The sequence below is a fragment of the Daucus carota genome, chromosome 9, assembly GCF_001625215.2.
Source record: "Daucus carota subsp. sativus chromosome 9, DH1 v3.0, whole genome shotgun sequence".
In the NCBI taxonomy this organism is placed as follows: domain Eukaryota; kingdom Viridiplantae; phylum Streptophyta; class Magnoliopsida; order Apiales; family Apiaceae; genus Daucus; species Daucus carota.
Window position 1 is genome coordinate 32,210,759 of NC_030389.2, and position 16,901 is coordinate 32,227,659.

The 16,901-nt window shown below is 37.5% G+C and overlaps 1 protein-coding gene across 1 annotated transcript; it reads left to right on the forward strand.

Moving 5' to 3' along the window:
* The first annotated feature begins 1,631 nt into the window (after positions 1-1,631).
* Positions 1,632-4,187, forward strand: LOC108201421 (receptor-like protein 46). Its single transcript, XM_017369706.1, has one exon. The coding sequence runs from the start codon at positions 1,632-1,634 to the stop codon at positions 4,185-4,187; it is 2,556 nt and encodes an 851-aa protein (XP_017225195.1).
* The last annotated feature ends 12,714 nt before the right edge of the window (positions 4,188-16,901 follow it).

Below are 16,901 nucleotides of genomic sequence, written 5' to 3' on the forward strand. Positions count from 1 at the left end.
TCGGTTTGGTTTGGATTGGTTTTTACAACATTTGGTTTGGTTATAATTTGTACATTTTCTAAACCGAAAAATTCGGTTTGGTTCGGTTTGGACCTCTAAAACCGTCCAAACCGAACCGTGCTCAACCCCTAATGCGCATTATCTCTGTGCGTGCGCGCAACTCTCGCGTTCCGTGGATGCGTATGTAAAAGAGAAATCAGCAATTACGCATCTTTCTTTCCTGCCAGATTACGCAGCATGGATTCATCTAGGGGCTTAACCGAATAACCGGTGATCTGGACTGTTTCCCTCTCCAGGGCGCTTCTAGAAATATTTTCTTCGAGCATCTCCAACCCTCCCAAACCCTTAGCTAAATATCAATTAAATTTTATAGCCAATATTCACAAAAAATGTAACTCCAACCACAACAAGCCCTTGTGTATAATTATAGACATCCTCCTATGGATGACTATATTTGTCGATCCGCTACATCTGTAGCGAATTCCACGTCATCTCCCGCAATTTATTTTCCTCCTTCCCGCTGATTACATATTATTTATTACCATGTTAAACTGATATATTCTATTTATAACAATCTAAATATTAATAACATACTATTTTTAAATTATAGCCAACAAATATAGTCAATACCATTGAAACACAATGTCTTACAGGTTCAGCAAATTTTACGTAATGTCTTACAGGTTCAATTTAGCCAGCCAACGCCATTAGAGATGCTCTCAGGGGCAATTTTTGAAAAACACCTATATATTTTCAGATTTTCAAGGGACACTTCTATAATTTCGTAAAATTTAGAATGGTGAAAAAATAAAACAATTTAGAGGGCACGTGTCCCTCGCCTCTTACCAGATCCGCCCATGTCCCTCTCGATGATGAAGCTTATACCCTATCATGTCATGATCTTATTTTGAAGTCATAGTTAGTATTCAGAGATTGCCTCGATTTTGTACTGCCTGTATATGCGTGTACACCATGCACATAACTGAAATGCGTATGGGGGAAATGGCAATCATTCTGGTGGTTTTACAAAAACTTATTTACCGCTGCATCTTCTGACTTGGAACTCTGGGTCTTTCTTCAGAGTATAAGAAACTCCCGTTCATTTTCGTCTAATATCTTATGTATACATAGAAAGAAGACTGTTAAATAAACTAACAAGTCAATGATCTAGAATTATTGTTTACATGAATCTTAAGAGTCTCCTCTTCAGTTAAAAACTCAATATATACATTTAAATTTAGTTAAACTCAGTAACGTCTTTAGCTAGCTAAGAACAGGTCACAAAACAACTTAAATATATGTCAATTATTTCTTCATGATGATGTTTAATATGACTTCTGATACTTTTTTTTTTTTTTGAAAATAATATGACTTCTGATACTGATATCACTATCAGTCATGTTTCAGATTCTTAAAAATTGTCGAAGTGTGTTATTACTAGCTTATTAATCTGTAATAAAATTAACATATTACTAAGATCTTCTGTCATTCCTTATTAGAAAACCCCTCCATGTCAACTCAACATAAAACAATTAATGATGATTTTCTAACAAAGAAAATGAAAAAAATTCAGCCATCTATGATAATGAACAACCAGCTCCATTTCACAAGAACCAGACAGAAAAAACACAATGGCTAAGCCCCTAAGCATGATCAAATTACTTGTGCGGTTGCCTTTCATTTTCTTGCTCGTGCCATGCTTATGTTGTCCTGCTTATCAGAAACAATCCCTTCTTCACTTCAAATCCTCCTTGCTGACCAGCTACGAAACCTCAAACTCGTCGTCCTTTGGCTTGGAGTCATGGGACTCCATTACTGATTGTTGTAAGTGGACTAGAGTTGTTTGCAGTTCTCATTCTCGTGATATAACAGCTCTGCACCTTGACCATCTCCGTATGTATTATGTATACAAGCCGGTGAATGTACAAATATTGGACCCTATTTATGGAATTAGATCCTTAAGGTTTCTTAATATCTCCAGAACTTTGATAGAAGGTGAAATTTCTGGTGAAGGGTTGGCTAATCTCACAAAACTAATTCACCTCGACATGAGTTGGAATCTCCTTAATGGCTCAATCCCAGCGCAACTTTTCCAGTTGCGGTTTCTGCAGTCTCTTGATTTGAGTGTTAACTCATTAAAGAATGGTTTAAGTGGAGAAATTGGCAAGCTTGAAAATTTAAGGTCATTCAAGTTGGATAAGAATTCTATGGATGGAAATATCCCTGTCCAGATAGGAAATCTCACCAGATTGCAGCAATTTTCTGTCAGCCGGAACAAATTTTTGGGTCGGATTCCAGAGTCGATCCTCAATTTGAAAGCATTGGAAAAATTGGACGTGAGTAATAATTATCTAGAGATGCATATTCTGAATGGGATTGGAACCTTGTTCCACATGTCCATTTTGGAATTGAGTGGGAACAGTTTCACAGGATTAATCCCTTCAATAGGGAACTTGAGCAAGTTGGAAACACTTCGGCTGGAAGATAACATGCTTTCAGGAGATATCCCACCATCAATACGGAACTTGAGCAAATTGGAAACACTTGGGTTGGAAGATAACATGCTTTCAGGAGAAATCCCGTCCTGGTTATTTGACATTGAGAGTTTGAAGAATTTGTATCTTGGAGGAAACAAGTTCATTTGGAATAACGACGTCAAAATAGTTCCCAAGTGTATGCTTTCACAACTCTCTCTCAAATCATGTAAATTTTCTGCAGACATTCCGGAATGGATTTCCACTCAGAAGAATCTTAATTTACTTGAACTGAGTGATAATCAGCTCACAGGAAACCTCCCACTTTGGATTGCAGATATGGAAATTGAAACTCTACTACTCTCACGGAACAAACTTACAGGGTCAATACCCTTTCCCCTTTTTCAGTCTCAAAATTTATCCGTTTTGGATCTTTCAAGGAACAATTTTTCGGGAGAGTTGCCACAAAATATCGGTCATGCTTTAAACATGACGGTACTAATGCTTTCTGGAAACAGTTTTTCGGGGTCGATCCCGAAATCCATTGGAGATATCCCTTTTCTAATGCTACTAGACTTGTCAAGAAACAGACTCTCTGGCAACACATTCCCGGTTTTCAGTTCTTATCGCTCACCACAGTATGTTGATCTGTCCTCTAATGAACTATCCGGTGACATTCCCTTGTCATTATTCGAAGGAACTAGTTTTCTTGCACTAGGGAAAAATAAGTTCACTGGAAGCTTACCTAGGAACCTCACTCATATTGAAAATCTTGAATATCTTGATCTGCATGACAACAATATTACAGGTAATTTTTCAGATTTTTTAAAGTTACCCAACCTTCATGTCCTGAGTTTACGTAACAACTCACTACATGGCTCATTGTCGACCAACTCTTTCTACAACAAAAGTAGCCTCCAAATTCTTGATCTCTCAAGTAACAATATTGTTGGAAGTATCCCTTCAGAGTTTGGAAATCTGCGGGGAATGAGTGGAAACTCTTCAGGATCTCGAGCGTTAGCCTCTGGTAATAATGAGATAGAGGTGAACTGGATAGAGGCCACAGTTTCATTATTCAGTGGCATGTACACCACTAGAATCGAGATTAATGATTTAACAGTGAACTGGAAGAATGCTATGCAAGGTCTCTCAAGTCATAATCGACATATTTATACTTTACTAGACTTGTCGAACAATAAGTTTTCAGGTGATGTTCCAGATTCATTAGGAAACCTCAAAGGACTGAAGCTACTCAACCTCTCCTACAATAAACTCTCTGGATATATACCACAAAGTTTTGGGGATCTAGAAAGTATAGAGGCATTGGACCTGTCTAACAACAATATCTCCGGTACAATTCCTCAATCACTTGGGAAGTTAGATCAACTATCCGTGTTAGATGTGAGTAACAACAAGCTAAGTGGTGAAATCCCGCGGGGTGGACAAATGGACAGGATGAATGATCCGAGTTATTTCGCCAATAACAGTGGACTATGTGGCATGCAGATCAGGGTGAATTGTTCAAAAGACGAGCCAACACCAAATGAAGGACAAGAAGAGGATGATGATGAAAAAGAGCCATGGTTCTTGTGGACAGGAGCGTGGATTGGATTCCCACTAGGCTTGATTTCGACGGTATTAACAGCATTTCTTGGTGGGTATTTTGTTATACCAACAGCAAAGTACCACTCCATTCACTACAGGCAGAGATAAATGCAGGTGTGTGATCTAGCACTTGAAGTCCTTGGATCACTATAAATATATAGCACGGTTAATGAAATACATTGTGCAGGTTTTCATTTTTGTTCTAAAATAAAAACATTAAAGGAAAAAGTATGAGATAATAGGGATAAAATATGAATGTATTTAAATTTCTTGTGAGAAAGATTGTAAAGAAACATGATGTAAAAATAGAATGACCATTCCTTCAAAACATGTGGGTTAGAATTATAAAGAATGAAATGATTGAATGAATGAAAATTATATATATATATTTTTTTATCAACACCATTATAGAGTACAAAATTCATTTTATTCTACCTCCATTCCATTTATTCCAAGTGAACACAACCTCGGTCTTAGACCGGAAGTATCCTGCCTTGCATTGCAGAGAGAGTAAACTTTCAAATATCTTTACAGATTTACCACTCTTCAACTCAATGTGTGCTTACATGGCACCTTGCTGATCAATCTATATATAGAAATTGATTCCTTTTGTCACTTCATGCTTCCTTCTTAGCAAGTTCTATACATTTTTGCTGTATTTTGGTGGTTCAAATTTATTTGTTACGCAAACCTTTAATCGGGGCTTGACCATGACTTCAGACAACTGCCAGAAATTGACATCTACCCCCAATGTCACTGAAAGGCCAGGAAAAAGAAATGTCATCTAATGCTAACTTATAAAACAAGGCGGGCAAAAAAAATGTATCTAATGCTAACTTATGAAACAGGGCAGGCAAGTCTAATTAGTTTTAGATGAATAGACCCTTGTGCATCAGTTATCCACACTGCAAAGTCTTGTACATTTATCTGTATCCTACTAGGGAAATGTCCAAGTTCTGCAAATTCGCAGGATAAAAGATCAATTTCATTGGGGCAAGTGAATATGGCTGAAAGAGTGAATGCCCAGGGAAATGTAAAAGTCCAGTAACAATTAAGCCATGTTTGTTTGGAGGTATTCTAATTCATATTTCAATCATCATTGTAGTGCAATTTTACATATAATATTCTGTTCACCAACATGTATTAGGAAAGTGATTGTAATATAATCTAATGTGAATATAATTATCTAAATCAAAAAAAATAAAATAATATATTTATCCGGGATTATAATCAATTTCAACAAACACCGTCTTGGTGTATAATTAATAAGAATTTTGTTTGTTTTTCATAACGGTGTTTTTTTTAAGTATGAGTAATAGTTAGTGTATGTTTTATAATTTGACAAAAAAAGCTTTGCAGGATGTACCCTAGACATACTGCGTTTATTATACCTGAATATATTATGCTGATATCACTAACAGTTTTTTTAAATCGGAGTACCTGAAATTAGTTTAGGCATTAATATTGAATAAGATATTAGTGCTTATATTGCTCATCATGTATTATACAGAAAATAGACAAAACTTTTTATTACACAAAATTCTAAGATTTTATACGAAAATTTGGGATTATTGCAAAGTTGACAGGGACAGGGCTGGCTCTTATCTCCACTTCTTTCCCCTGCCTGCTTGGAAAATGTCTTGCAACCAGTTGGGTGGATATCCGTTGGTCTTGGTTCATTTGAACGACGAGAAGGACGTCTGTGAAGTTGAAACCGAATGGACTTGTGGCGACGACTCACTCGTTGACTGGAGGAATCCTCACAGCTGATCCCCGGAGAATTAACTTACTCGACTCAGAGGACTCACTCGAAAATACCTTGCTATGCACACACATACATTTCTCTATTGATAATAACCAGACTTTAAGAAACAAGCAAAGAAAACAATGAGCAAGCCACTGAGCCTCATCATATTATTAGTACCTTTGATTTTCATGTTAATGCCATGTGTAGTATCTTGTCCTGCTCATCAGAAACAATCCCTTCTCCACTTTAAATCCTCCTTGCTCCAGTTTTACAAAACTTCAAACTCATCGTCAGGTGGTTTGGAGTCATGGAGCTCAAATTCTGATTGTTGTACTTGGAATAGAGTTGTTTGCAGTTCGTATTCACGCGACATTATAGCTCTGTACCTTGACAACATCCCTTTTCCAAAATACCCAAACTTCCCTATGTTTTTAGATTCAAGAATTCTAGACCCCATTTATGGCATTGGATCCTTAATGCTACTTGATATCTCCAATAATTCGATATGTGGCGAAATTTCTGGCAAGGAATTGGCTAATTTCAGCAGACTAATTCATCTTGACATGAGCTACAATTCCTTTTATGGCTCAATTCCACCACAACTTTTCCACTCTTTGCAGTTTCTTGACATCTCCAGTAACAGTTTCGAAGGTGAAATTTCAGGCAAAGGGTTGGCCAATCTCAACAAATTAGTTCACCTTGACATGAGCAACAATTTCTTTAATGGCTCAATTCCACCACAACTTTTCCACCTGAGGTTTCTGCAGTTCCTTAATATCTCCTGTAATCGGATAGAAGGCGAAATTTCCGGCAAGGGATTGGCTAATCTCAGCAGACTAATTCACCTTGACATGAGCAACAATTTGTTTAATGACTCAATTCCACCACAACTTTTCCACTTGGGGTTTCTACAGTTTCTTGATTTATCTCATAATGCATTAAAGGGTGGATTAAGTAGTGATGTTGGCAAGCTTGGAAATTTGAGGACATTACTCTTGCAAAGCAATTTTCTTGATGGACATATTCCTCTTTGATACTCTCAGTGTTTTGATGATCACTCTGCCAGCAAGCTAATAGCATAAAACTGGTGCTTGTTAGCGAGCTATCAATGATATATGCATGTGCTAACAGCTTGATAAGTTTCAGTGTTATGTTCAACTGTCAGCAAGCTTACAGGTTCTATCAGCAAGCTCACAGCGCGAACAGAATAACAAATGGATAAGGATTAAAGTCGAAAAGCAAGGAGATTTATTAGGAATCGATTTGTAAGGACGTTAATATTTATATATGACTTATATAAATATTAGAGCTCAGTTTTAAATCAAACAAAAACGATTTCCTAACTTATAGGAGTTTTTATCTCTATCTCAATCTTATCTAAAACTACTCCTATTTGATTTCAAATTATGGTTTTTATATAAACGTTTTACTGAGTTTGTTTACAACGTTCCTACGCTTTTTACTCAGTAATCTTCACAAGTTCAAACGTTCAAATTGAGAACAAATTATACGTGAGTTCGGTTGGAACAAGATCGTGGGAATTTGTTAGCAAATTGACCGTTGGATTTTGTGTATATATACTTGAGTGTGGTTGCCGTTTTCTTTAAGGAGAACACACATCAAGCTTCTGAAATACAACACACTTTCATTGCAAAATCTTTACTTGAGCTCTAGTACTTATATTTGATTATATATCTATATTGAGTTCATAGTTTCGGTTGTATTACACTCTTACATTGTATTGTTCAAAGTGTAAAGGTTTGTTGCTGTGTATCGAGCTTGTGAAACAAGGGAACAAGGGGACTAGTTAGCTAGAAGAGTATACTTGGGAAGTATAGGTCTTGGAGAGCTTTTGGTTCGTGGTTCAGGGGTTTCAGCGAGCTGATAACAGGAACAAGGGATAAAGGGAGTTATATTATTGAATCATTGTAATCGTTAACATTATTTGATTAATAATATAATCTCTTACCAGTTGGTAGGGGACCAGGACGTAGACCATTAGGGATAGGGGTCGAACCTGGCTAAAATTCTCTGTGTTGCTAGCTTACTGATTATATCTGTTTTGCATTGCATCTGCATTGTTAGCTAGCTGACTGTTTATTCTGAAATTAACAGCAAGCTGTCTGTGACAGTATAACTATTCGGTAACATTAAAAATCGGTCATATTAGCCATAACACCTATTCACCCCCCCTCTAGGTGTGTAATTTCAATTGGTATCAGAGCTGTGTTTGTACTAATACTTCTGTAACAGGAATAGTATCGATCGATATGGCTGATAACTTTCAGGGAAAGTCCGATTTCAGAGCTCCTCTCCTCACGGGTTCTGACAACTACAATTGGTGGAAAGGCCAAATGGAGGCTCATCTATCCAGAGATCCCCTAATGCAAAGAGTGGTGCAAAGAGGTCCTTATGAATATCGTGATAGCGATGGCAAAGTCAAAGACGTTGATGTTCTCACAACGGACGAGCTATCAAAGGTTGCTGCCAATGGAAAAGCAAGGAGTACATTAATCAATGGGCTGAATCAAGCTGAATATGACAAGGTCTCTTCTCTCAAAACAGCAAAGGAAATCTGGGATGCATTGGAGACGTATCATGAAGGCTCACAAGGTCTAAAGAAGGTCAAGCTCGGAAAGCTCATGAAAGAATTTGGAAGCTTCGCTATCAAGAAGGGAGAATCCATTCGTGAAAGTCAAGCTAGATTCCAAGTCACTCTTAACAGCCTTGAACGACTTGGCAAAAAGATTCCTCAATCGGAAATCAACATGAATATTCTTAATGCAGCTCCATTCGAATATGGTGCCAAGGTCACAGCATTGGAGTCAGCTCTCAACATTGATACTATGGATCACCTGGCTATATTTGCTGAGTTGGAACAATTTGAAGCTAAGATTGAAGCTAACAGCTCAGAAAGCAGCAAGCTGCCAACAGAGAAAATGAAGAATCTTGCACTGCACTCCTCTGTCAGCAAGCTGGAAACAGATGAGGAAACAGAATCAGATGAGGATCTAGCTCTTATGTCCAGAAAAATCAAGAGAATGATTGAAAAGAAAAACAAAATGAAAAGAGAAAAGGGCAAAGCTTTTGGTGCAAAGAAAGATTCAAAGGATGATGCATGTTTTGAATGTGGCAAGAAAGGGCATTTCAAAAGGGATTGCTACAAGCTAAAGAACAAGTCAAAGCCGCCTAGACAGCAAGCTGATTTTAAGAACAAAAAGAAATCCAAGGCACTTCTAACTTGGAGTGATGATGAAGATGAGTCAGCTTCTGATGATTCTAGTGATGAGATGGTGAATTTGGCTCTTGTTGGTCTCGATGGCTCAATTGATACAACTGATTCAGATACGGACACTAATAGTGAGGTAAACTCTATTAATTCTGAATTACATACTATTGATACAACTACTTGTGAACTAACCATGCAGGATAAGAGTTGTTTATCAATAATGGAACTCGTTGATCTAAAGAATGAGAATTATGAGCTCGAGAAAGAAAATGTTCATTTGAAGAAAGTCATAGGTGATTTCTTGAATGAAAAGAGTGCCAAAGCTAGTAGTGGAATCATTGCTACCCTCAAGGAACAGATCTCACAACTTGAAGGGAACAACATCCAAATCCAAAGAAGGAATGATACACTCATGAAGGAACTCAGCTCGCTGAGAGCAGATCTTAAAGCTAAGGATGCAAGCTTGGAGGCATTCGAGTTAAGCAAATCCCAAAGCTTAGCCGAAATCTCTATTCAAGCTGAAAAGATCAAGTCATTGGAGCAAGAAGTTAAAAATCTTCAGAAAGCCATGGGAAAGTTTGTTCAAGGAGAAGAAAGTCTCAAATCTATGATGAAACAAGCTAAAGGTTCTCATGACAAAGGAGGCATTGGTGCAGCTTCTACATCCACATCATCAATGAGATATGAAGGGAAAAATGGCATTCCATACAATTATGCCATGCCTTGGGTGACTTGTCACAAGTGTGGAAAGAAGGGCCATCTTGCTAATAACTGTCCAATGAAGAATTCTCAATCAGCAAGCTGGAACAGGAAGTCAGCTCACAGTCAGTATGCTGACAACAGAAACAGACAGAAGACAGCTCCAAGACAGAATGCTGATAAGACCAGCAGAACATGGAAGAAGAGTTCTAAAGTGGTCCAAATGTGGATCAAGAAATCTGATCTTAATGTTCTATATGTTCTATCAACTAACACTGTTGGACCCAACAAAATTTGGGTACCAAAACGTTGAGTTGTTTGTGTTTGTTTTGTAGGTTTGTCTCGTGTCTAAAGTAAAGCCAAATCAATGGATATTGGATAGTGGATGCACTAGGCACATGAGTGGAGACAAATCTCAGTTTGTAAGCTTGAAGATGAAGAAGGGTGGACGTGTCACAATTGGTGATAGCAAAACTCTTCCTATTCTTGGCAAAGGAACTATAGGTAATAGTATCATTTCTATTAACAAGGTACAATTTGTCAAAGGTCTTACTTATAACTTGCTTAGTATAAGTCAGTTATTTGATGATGGTCATATTGTTAACTTTGGTAAGGATGAATGTACTATACTTGTCGGTGCTAACAAAACTCCTCTAGTTGCAAAACGAGAAGGAAATATATATGTTTTGAACTTTGAAGAACAGGAGGCAGGTGTTTGTTTAGCAGCTGTGGATAATAATCCAGAAATTTGGCATAGAAGGCTTGGACATGCTCATATGGATCATCTCAGCAAGCTGTCAGCAAAGAAGCTTGTTCGAGGATTACCAAAGCTTAAGTATGTCAAGATGGAGACATGTTCTGCTTGTCAATTGGGAAAGCAAACAAGGACTCCACATAAGGCAAAGAAAATGGTATCTACTTCTAAACCTTTAGAGCTTCTACACTTGGATCTTTTTGGTCCCGAAGCTTATAAGAGTATTGGAGGTAAACAATATGCCTTTGTTATTGTTGATGATTATTCTAGATTCACTTGGGTATTATTCTTGCGTACTAAAGATTGTGCTTTTAGTGAATTTGAGAAACTAATCAAGTTGCTTGAGAACAAACTAGATACAAGACTTGTAGGTATTCGAAGTGATCATGGTGGGGAATTCCAAAAAGACTTCATTACTTATTGTGAAGAAAGAGGAATCTCACATGAGTTCTCAGCACCTCGTACACCTCAGCAAAATGGAGTTGTAGAGCGTAAGAACAGGTCCTTACAAGAAACAGCTAGGACATTGCTGCAGGAGAGCAAGCTGCCAAGAAGCTTTTGGGCAGAAGCTGTCAACACAGCAAGCTATGTTCTTAACAGAGTGCTTATCAGGCCAATTCTCAACAAGACTCCTTATGAATTGCTAAGGAAAAAGAAGCCTAATATCAGCTACTTCAAAGTCTTTGGATCTAAGTGCTTCGTACTCAAAACCATTGATAGGGATGGTAAATTCGACTCTAAATCTTATGAAGCTATATTCTTGGGTTATTCTTTAACAAGTCGTGCTTATAGAGTGTATAATCTTGCTAAACATACTGTTGAAGAGTCTATTGATGTTTCATTTCAAGAGTCTACTGATGATCTTGCAAGAGATGAGGAAGAATGTGCAGGTACAGGTACTAGCAGCAAGCTGACAGTGAAGGAAACTGGAAATCAGCAGGCTGACAAGTCAACTGCCACAACTTCAGAAGGCAATAAAGCTACTGAATCCACTCCATCTCTTGAGGAAACCTTGGATAAGATGTCTAAGCTTACATTGGATGAATCCAGAGGTCAAACTTCATCAGCAAGCCAAAATGTTGTTGATCAGACTCCTCCTAGGCAGACTACAAGGAATGAAGAGGTCATAGCTCAACATAATCTACCAAAATCAACTAGAACAGTGAAGAATCATCCTCCTCAGTTGATCATTGGAGATAAATCAGCTGGAATCAGGACAAGGAAAGCTCAAGCCAACATTTGTGCTTATGCTGCCTTCATAGCTCAAGAGGAACCAAAGAATGTTCAAGAAGCTTTGCAAGATGAAAATTGGATCATGGCAATGCAAGAAGAACTCAACCAATTCGAAAGATGTGATGTTTGGGAACTTGTAGATCCACCAGAGGATGCTTCAATTGTTGGAACCAAATGGGTATTCAAGAATAAAGTTGATGAATTTGGTACTATCACTCGAAACAAAGCTAGACTTGTTGCACAAGGATACAATCAGCAAGAAGGGATTGATTTTGATCAAACTTATGCTCCGGTTGCAAGATTGGAATCTATTAGGATGCTATTGTCATTTGCATGCTTCAAGAAGTTCAAGCTACATCAAATGGACGTCAAAAGTGCATTCTTAAATGGATATCTAAAGGAAGAAGTCTATGTCAAGCAACCACCAGGATTCGAGGATGAAAAGTATCCAAACCGTGTCTACAAGCTCAAGAAGGCACTTTATGGATTAAGGCAAGCACCTCGGTCATGGTATGAAAGGTTAAGTGAATTTTTGATCAAAAATGGTTTCATTAGAGGTAAAATTGATCCTACTTTGTTTACCATTATTAAAGGACAAGATATATTAGTTGTTCAAATATATGTGGATGATATTATATTTGGATCTACTAATGATTCTTTGTGTAAGTGGTTTTCAAAGTGCATGCATAGTGAGTTTGACATGAGCATGATGGGAGAGCTCAATTATTTCTTGGGGCTCCAAATTAAGCAAACTCCAGAAGGAATTTATGTGCATCAATCCAAGTATATCAAGAACCTACTCAAAAGATTTGGATATGAGAATATCAAGGCGAAATCAACACCGATGAGCGTTGTCAGCAAGCTGACAGCAGATGAAAATGGTAAAGATGTTGATATTCGAATGTATAGAGGTATGATTGGTAGTTTACTTTATCTTACAGCCTCTAGACCTGATATTATGTATAGTGTTTGTGTTTGTGCTAGATTTCAAGCAAAACCAAAGGATTCTCACTTACAAGCTGTTAAAAGAATATTTAAATATTTAAGTGGAACCATTACTTTGGGCTTATTCTATCCTATCACAAATGCTTTTGATCTTGTTGGGTATAGTGATGCAGATTATGCAGGTAGTCAAACTGATAGAAAAAGTACAAGTGGTGTTTGTGCATTTTTGGGTCAAAGCTTAGTTTCTTGGTTAAGCAAGAAGCAAACTTCAGTTGCTCTATCTACGGCTGAGGGGGAGTATTTAGCAGCTGGTAGCTGTTGCTCTCAAATGCTATGGATGAGACAACAATTGAAGGACTTTGGAATCAAATGCAAGCAAACTCCTATTTTTTGTGACAACACAAGTACAATCAACATTTCAGAAAATCCAGTCAACCATTCAAGAACAAAGCATATAGATGTTCGACATCATTTTCTGAGAGACAATGTTGCAAAGGGTGCTGTCAAGCTGATTTTTGTGGCTACAGCAGATCAGCTAGCTGACATCTTCACAAAACCTCTTCCTGAAGAACGATATGTCGTGCTGAGAAGGGAATTGGGCATGTGTGATGTGCAGTCAGCAAGCTAATAAGCTTGGTCCGGGTACTATCAGCTTACTCTCTGTACTTTCCATATTGTTAATTATTTTTGCATGAAGGTCAGTTTAAAGGTTTTCAGTTAGTTTAACTTCATAAATTAACTATCCGTTGTATGCTGATTTACATGTATTTATGTGTTGAATTTTCCTACGTGATTATGTGATAATCTAAGCTCTTTATGATAAGTTTAAAATTCAAATTTTTCATGTGCTATTTATATGGGATAAGTGGTTAGATAGTGTTTGTTAGATTTACAGCTTATCTAGTCATAAGATTAAAAATGAACTTTATTAATAAAACAAGTTTAATTAACAAATTTCCTAAATTTGATCCCCCGATAATTATTCAAAAGTGTTTCAAGTATATCCTATCACCGAGTCTCTTCAGTGCCCTCTTTAAAGCGTCTCAACCTCCAAATAGGGTTTCATCTCTCTTGTTCAATCGCTTTTCTCTCCTCACCATAGCGACTATCGGCGCCAGACTAGCAATGAAGAAGAAAACTAGAGCCAATATGCGAGCAACCACCTCGAGTGCTACCAAGCGAAAGCTCATCGATGAAGAAGAGATTGATTTGGATTCAAAAATGGTGGATATTGAAAGCAGCGATGAAATCTCTGGGGTTCGTAAGTCGGGGACTACTGCGGAAAAATCAAAGAAGGCGAAACAAGTTGCTGAAGCTGGTTCAGAAATGCGGGATTTGGGCTCTCGCAAAGTCATTTTGGGTAAGCCTCTTTCTGGCAAGGCTTTTTACAATTGTGGGGTAGTCAAATTGTTTGCTGATTTAGGGTTTGAATCTTTTCTGGTTGATCTCCCTAAGATTTGTTACCCTAATTTAGTTCGTGAATTTTACTTGAATCTGTTCGAAAATCCTGCTGGTCAATATGTGTCTTTTGTGTCGGACACTAAAATAACTCTGTCACCGTTATTTCTCAATGGGATTTTGAAAACTCCTCCCTCTCCAGTCTCTATTTTCACTAAGCGTGGTTTTAAAGATGTTGTGGAATTTGGGATTAAGGATCAGTTTAAAACTATTCTTGGTTTTGAATGTGATAATGATACTTTTCCCTCTACCACTCAGTTAATCCCTCTTGCACATGCTCTGTTTAAGGTGTCAATTGAGAACATTAGTCCTAGGTTGGGTACTAGGTCTAATCTGTCAGCTCAGGATGTTGTTGTGTGTGCTATGCTGATGTCGGGTAAAAGTTTTGACATGGGTGATTTGGTTTTGAAAAATATGGTTAATGCTGTTGAAGGGAAGTCTACTGCTGGGTTACCATATGGGTTATTGTTAACTCGTGTGTTTGAGTGGTTTGGTGTTGATCTTGATGGGGTCGAGTCTGTCACGGCCAAAGAATTTTTAGATGTTAAGTGTTTGAGTCAGTCAAACTTGAAAATTGAGAAAGATGGTAGTTTGTCTGTGTTGGAGGTTCCTGTTGTGACTCCACCTATTGCTGCTCCTGCTGGTGTTGATCTGGGTATCTCTGCTAAAGAGATTCTGGATTACATGGAGGAATTGAGATCAAACCATAAGCAGTTGGTGGATGGCCAGAAACAGCTTTCTGAACAAATGGAGGAGCTATCAAACCAGTTTGATTTTTGGAAGGATATAGTGTTTGGTGGGAAGACAGGGAACTCACCTGAGAAGTGTAGCTCTGGGAGTCTACAATATGAGTTACGCAAGAGAATGTTTGGTTCTTGCGGTTCTTCTGATGTCAAGGTTACCTTTACTTCTACGGATGATGCTTCTGACAGTCCTAGGCCACGTACTGCACTGGATGCACTTAAGGATGCTGCAGGTACTGATTCTGAGTTAGCTGCTGCTGGAAATTTGCTGATGGAGCAAAATCGTATTGCTGCGGAGCTCGCGAAGAAATTTGCAAAGGAGAAGTCTGACAAGGATGATGAGGAGACCTAAATTTCTAACCTTTTTAATGATTAAGGGGGAGACAATTTAGGAAAATCTATCTAATTTAATAAGACTTGTGTGTGCTTAAGTGTTTAAGTACAAAGTTATGGCCCTATTTGCTTTATTTGTTTCAGACTAAGTTTTTGTTAAGTTAAGTTGGTTGAATTTGTTGGTTACCAGGTGGTTTATCCTGGTTAGGATTTGTTTTGGATATTTATCTGTATCCAGGTGGTTTATCCTGGTCAGATTATTAGTTTATCTATTTATGCAAGTACTTGATTTGGTTGATATCTGATTGCATAATATATTTGCTTTGCATATTAGACTGTTATATATCCTATATTTGTTTTTTAAATGCTGAATTGTTTTATATGCTAAGTTTAATGATATTAGATTGCTGTATTCAGGGGGAGTTTAAATACTTTTCCTAAATATGGTGTAATCATCAAAAAGGGGGAGATTGATACTCTCAGTGTTTTGATGATCACTCTGCCAGCAAGCTAATAGCATAAAACTGGTGCTTGTTAGCGAGCTATCAATGATATATGCATGTGCTAACAGCTTGATAAGTTTCAGTGTTATGTTCAACTGTCAGCAAGCTTACAGGTTCTATCAGCAAGCTCACAGCGCGAACAGAATAACAAATGGATAAGGATTAAAGTCGAAAAGCAAGGAGATTTATTAGGAATCGATTTGTAAGGACGTTAATATTTATATATGACTTATATAAATATTAGAGCTCAGTTTTAAATCAAACAAAAACGATTTCCTAACTTATAGGAGTTTTTATCTCTATCTCAATCTTATCTAAAACTACTCCTATTTGATTTCAAATTATGGTTTTTATATAAACGTTTTACTGAGTTTGTTTACAACGTTCCTACGCTTTTTACTCAGTAATCTTCACAAGTTCAAACGTTCAAATTGAGAACAAATTATACGTGAGTTCGGTTGGAACAAGATCGTGGGAATTTGTTAGCAAATTGACCGTTGGATTTTGTGTATATATACTTGAGTGTGGTTGCCGTTTTCTTTAAGGAGAACACACATCAAGCTTCTGAAATACAACACACTTTCATTGCAAAATCTTTACTTGAGCTCTAGTACTTATATTTGATTATATATCTATATTGAGTTCATAGTTTCGGTTGTATTACACTCTTACATTGTATTGTTCAAAGTGTAAAGGTTTGTTGCTGTGTATCGAGCTTGTGAAACAAGGGAACAAGGGGACTAGTTAGCTAGAAGAGTATACTTGGGAAGTATAGGTCTTGGAGAGCTTTTGGTTCGTGGTTCAGGGGTTTCAGCGAGCTGATAACAGGAACAAGGGATAAAGGGAGTTATATTATTGAATCATTGTAATCGTTAACATTATTTGATTAATAATATAATCTCTTACCAGTTGGTAGGGGACCAGGACGTAGACCATTAGGGATAGGGGTCGAACCTGGCTAAAATTCTCTGTGTTGCTAGCTTACTGATTATATCTGTTTTGCATTGCATCTGCATTGTTAGCTAGCTGACTGTTTATTCTGAAATTAACAGCAAGCTGTCTGTGACAGTATAACTATTCGGTAACATTAAAAATCGGTCATATTAGCCATAACACCTATTCACCCCCCCTCTAGGTGTGTAATTTCACTCTTCAGATTGGAAATCTAACAAAGTTGC

What these genes read in the sequence shown, in the direction of transcription:
- LOC108201421 (XM_017369706.1), top strand. Translation starts at nt 1,632, where the DNA reads ATGGCTAAGCCCCTAAGCATGATCAAATTACTTGTGCGGTTGCCTTTC.